This window comes from Apium graveolens, chromosome 2 (assembly GCF_009905375.1).
Source record: "Apium graveolens cultivar Ventura chromosome 2, ASM990537v1, whole genome shotgun sequence".
In the NCBI taxonomy this organism is placed as follows: Eukaryota; Viridiplantae; Streptophyta; class Magnoliopsida; order Apiales; family Apiaceae; genus Apium; species Apium graveolens.
Window position 1 is genome coordinate 12,656,956 of NC_133648.1, and position 5,035 is coordinate 12,661,990.

At 34.4% G+C, this 5,035-nt stretch overlaps 1 protein-coding gene across 1 annotated transcript; it reads left to right on the forward strand.

Moving 5' to 3' along the window:
• Positions 1–346: 346 nt before the first annotated feature.
• Positions 347–4,512, forward strand: LOC141706979 (14-3-3-like protein G-BOX factor 14 kappa). Its single transcript, XM_074509905.1, has 4 exons — positions 347–1,053; positions 2,582–2,704; positions 3,619–3,735; positions 4,272–4,512. The coding sequence occupies exons 1-4, from the start codon at positions 565–567 to the stop codon at positions 4,290–4,292; spliced, it is 750 nt and encodes a 249-aa protein (XP_074366006.1). The 5' UTR covers positions 347–564; the 3' UTR covers positions 4,293–4,512.
• Positions 4,513–5,035: the final 523 nt, after the last annotated feature.

Below are 5,035 nucleotides of genomic sequence, written 5' to 3' on the forward strand. Positions count from 1 at the left end.
TGGATAATTTGATATAAAACCCGATTATTAAATAACATGGATTCGGTTTTAAAAAATTATAAAATAAAAACATTAAAAATCATAAATCATAAAACATTTTTTTTACAAAGTAATTTCCATAATTAATTATAAGCATAGATGAAGATTTAATTTTTTTTCTTTTACTTGGGAAAAGAACCAAAATCCATGGCAAACAGAAATTCTATCACTTCTGTATATATTTTGATTCGATATTCGATCTTAATTTTGTTCTTTATAAATTCTCTGCCGTCTCGAAAGCCTACTAGGCTACTACTTGTAGTTGTAGTCCATTTTCCTCTACATTTCCGAAAGAGATTCTCCTTGGCCGTACACATCAAACCGGCAGCGCTCACAATGTCAATCAACATCCACCGTCCACGTCACCTCATCATCTCAATCCAACGGCCGTGATTAAATCCTACTCTCACATAGACAGCTCCCAAACGCATATAAAAATTATAACTCACACACATCGCCGAAGAAAAAGTGAACAACAATCACAATCTCTCTCTCTCCCTCGAAAACTCTCTCTCTCTCTCGCTAATGGCGACTGAAAATCTAAGCAGAGAGCAGTACGTCTACATGGCGAAACTCGCCGAACAAGCCGAGCGCTACGAAGAGATGGTTCAATTCATGGAGAAACTAGTCGCCGGAGCAACTCCGGCCGGCGAATTGACCGTCGAGGAGCGAAACCTCCTGTCCGTGGCCTACAAAAACGTGATCGGATCGCTCCGAGCCGCCTGGAGAATCGTCTCCTCAATCGAACAAAAAGAGGAGTCTCGGAAGAACGAGGAACAAGTGGCGTTAGTGAAGGAGTACAGATCTAAAGTTGAATCGGAGTTATCGGATGTGTGCGGTGGAATATTGAAGCTTTTGGAGAGTCATTTGGTGCCTTCTGCTTCGACGAGTGAGTCGAAAGTGTTCTATTTGAAGATGAAAGGCGATTATCACAGGTATATGGCGGAGTTTAAAGTCGGTGATGAGAGGAAGAATGCTGCGGAGGAAACTATGAATTCTTATAAGGCTGCTCAGGTATTTTTGTTTTCGAGATTTTTAAATTTGTTAACTGTTTTTGGATGAAGTTGAATTGGTATAATTGTTAATTGCTTGATCATGATTTACTTGTGGATGAATGATGTTTATATTCGGGATTATGAGTATGTATATCAGCTTTAGGTGTTACTTGTGGGTGTGGCACTTGATTAAGTTAAATTAAGCTTATATTTTGTTGTTTTTTTTAAAATTTTTGGTACTGATTTAGAACATTTGAGTAGGAGAAAAATGGTAGAAGAAGTTTCCTATACTAAATACTGTACATAGTTTTCATGTCGGCAAGTCAGTTGAGGTGATAGTTCTTCCACTAGGGGGCTAGTCTTTATACTGGTCATTTAGTAGTTGAGAAATTTTTAATATTAAATTAAAAATTATATAATCATAGATATCTTATATATGTGTTTCTCACAAGAAAATTCCAAGATTTCAATATCTACTTTTGTTCACAGGATAGACAAAATAATCACAGACATATTTGTTATACACACTTATATATCAGTTCTAATCAACTTGCACACATACATGCCAGTTTATGTTCAATGGAGAATGAAATTGGGAAGAAAAATTGAGATTAGCATGTGCACATGTTTGTTGTTGATTAGGATTATAGCTTATAGTTTTTCTTTTTAATTTTATTCAATTTGGAATATATCTTGCACTAATCAACAAGATTACTCAACAAGTCGACCTTCTAATTGTCCAAGTCGACCGACTTTGTGAATTGCTTTTTGACAATTCACAAGTTGACCTCTCTGCTTGACTCTCAAATCATGACTAGTCGATGACTGGCTGAGTCGACCATCGTGATGACATGACTAAATATATGTATACTGCTAACTATTGAAACTAAAAGTTCCAATGAATTTTTATTCAACATCCATATTTGAAAAAAAAAACTTTTCATGTTTAACCTTACAAGTACACGAGTAACTATATAGAAAATTGTCACATTTGGCCTACTTATTCAGAAACAAACACAGAAGATTGGATATCAACACAGGTAAACTATAATAATAGTGGGAAACACCTATATTAAAATAAACTTTTCTTTATAGACAGGATTTTTACATGTTTGAATTGTATTTGGATATGATACTACTTATAAGATGTTTTTTGTTAATTTCATATAAAACATTATGAACTGATAACATATAGCCGTGCTACTTTTGAGCTAATGATTGCTGTTTATTGTCTGGATTTATTTGTATATCTACGAGCTCTATGTGTCAACACCTATGCCTGAGGTTGAAGTATTGCTGTTGGTATGTTAATAAGGCCAAGAGTCTATATGTATGTGGATATGTGTCTAAAAGCTCTCAGGTTTCAGTGCAGCTAGTCTAACCCGTCTTTTGCGTCTGGGTTTTCATAAGAAAAATTAATCTACTGGTGACGTGGCCATAAACAAATGATGCGATTGCTGTTATAATAGTTAGGCATGTTGATTATTGTAAACCCATTGGTGTTGCAGTAAGGGGTGCTGATTTCGTGTGCCATTTTGTTTTTGAAGGATATTGCACTAGCAGATTTGGCTCCAACACATCCAATAAGATTGGGGCTAGCACTCAACTTCTCAGTATTTTACTATGAGATTCTTAATTCTTCTGACAAAGCGTGTAGCATGGCAAAACAGGTATTTTTCACTCTTTGTTACTGATACATGTTCAAGTGCACATATACATGAGTAGCACCTAGACTTTATAGTCAATATTGTCCTACCCCTCTACTACAAATTAGTCTCTCTTTCAGAAAAAAATAGATGGTTAAACATTTCTCATGCAATTTGAGGTCTTCACAAGTTCTAGTTATACTTGATATATTTTTTTATTATTTTTGTATTGATTAAAAATATAAACTTTGCACTTCTATTCCAAATCAAAAGAATTAAAACGGTCTAGGTGAAAAAATTGAGTTATCAGTATTGAGGATCAGGGGAAGTAGATGAACTAGTTAGAAATGGTGGTATGCAAATTATGAGGGTATTCATTATATAATATTGCTTAAATGCAACAATCGATTTGTCACAACTGTGGATATTTTATTAATACTAAATTTTATACTGGTGCGCAACAGTGCATGTTTATTATTTAGGAAGAACACATACCTGTTAATGAGTTAATTTATTTTTTGTTTGTTTTTATTGGAAGTTGGACACACCTGTTTAAGTACATTGTCAAATTTGGAGCATATTGTACTACATTGTTCATATAAATCCGTAAAGTGTAGTGCAAATATTAGACATCTTTTTAATCTATTTTGTTGCATTAAAGTATTCTCAATGGCGGTTATGTACATGTGAGGGTAAATCTAGACTTCATCAGTTTTCAGTGTCACGACTGTTTTGTATATTTTGAAAAAAAAATAATTTGGCATGGGTATGATCTGACATTTTCTTGTCTAATGCTAGGTAGAGCTGAACTATTTCTCGTATTATTGGTCCCCCACTTGGCAATCTCTTAAAAATAGCTTATATTCTCATGCATTTATTATCTGTATTTATCTTATTGTAACCATAGAATCATTGGTGTTTCTTGTAAAATTTTATAGGCATTTGAGGAAGCCATAGCTGAACTAGACACTCTGGGTGAAGAATCCTACAAAGACAGTACACTCATCATGCAACTCCTGAGGGACAATCTCACCCTGTGGACTTCAGATTCACAGGTTACCAATTAATGCTACTGAGCACGCAAACACAGAAAAGCACATATATAATCGAACTTGTTAGTACTTGGTAGTGATCTGGTTTGCTACTCAGAAATCACTCTGTTTTTGCCCAAATAGTAGACTCTCTATAATTCAAAGTCTGCAAACTTTTTATTTTCATTGTTCAGTATATATGGAATTTTTACAGGTTATTAATTACTGCTACTAGACATGCAAACACAAACAAACAAATAATTGAAGTCGACAGTAGTGATCAAGATTGCAACTTCATGATCACTCAGTTCTTGTACCATAAGTAGATTCTCTGTAATTCAGAGGTTGCAAACTGTCATATTTTATATAGATGGAATTGAAGGATATTACTTGCTGCTAATAGACACGTAAATGCAAACAAATATATCTATAATCGAACTTGACAGTAGTGATCTACTTTGGTACTAAGCAACTACTTTGTTACCCTATTAGTAGAATTTCTGTGATTCATAGGTTGCAAACTGTTCGTATGCCAAGGTAAATATTTGGTATTTTTGCAGGACCAACTGGATGAGCCATGATCTGTAGGCTGACCAGCAATCACGTTTTCTCCTCGGAGGAGGTGGGCTTGAATGTCATATGTCTATGTTGACTAAATGTGTGTTGTATGATAACTGGCATAAACGTACTATATGTTGTTTTTAATGAGTAAACCTGCTCTATGAAATCTAGAATTTGGAACTGCACTGATGGAAGTGTAAAGTTGTTTTGCATTTCAATTAGTATTTCGTATTGTATTTCCTTTTCCTCTTGTCAAAGAATGCAAATGTTAGTTAGAAGGGTCAAGGTATTCATCTGAAAGGTATGACAGGTTCTCCGGACCTATGTTAGGTTAGAACTGCTGCGAACCTGTTATTGTTATAAACATTTTTCAATACACTCCTTTGAACAAAATGACAAAATGTTAGTTAGGTTAGAATATGTGCTTATTCTTGTTAGATTATTTTTTCCAAAATTGGACAAAATGACCAACACAGGTTGCCTACAAGCCAGGAATACATCATCTGAAAATCATTGTATACAGCTAAGAATCTTGGATATATTATGATGATGCAAGATATTTGGATTAACTGTCAAATTGGACATGCAAAGGCTTATTTGTGAAACCGTGAACTTTAAAATTTCAAAGGCTTTTCGGTTAATGCCGTGTAAAATTTAGGGGTCATTAATAAGCTGAATTCGGAAGCTCTCAAAGCTTTGATGGTGTATTTATCAAATATCTGAAACTGATTGCCCCCGATAAATGTTTTACGAAATGTTTTAC

Bases quoted from the DNA above. Each gene is read 5' to 3' on its own strand.
- LOC141706979 (XM_074509905.1), top strand. From the start codon at position 565: ATGGCGACTGAAAATCTAAGCAGAGAGCAGTACGTCTACATGGCGAAA. The intron at 1,054-2,581 runs GTATTTTTGTTT...TTGTTTTTGAAG, and splicing joins ATTCTTATAAGGCTGCTCAG to GATATTGCACTAGCAGATTT. The intron at 3,736-4,271 runs GTTACCAATTAA...GTATTTTTGCAG, and splicing joins TGTGGACTTCAGATTCACAG to GACCAACTGGATGAGCCATG.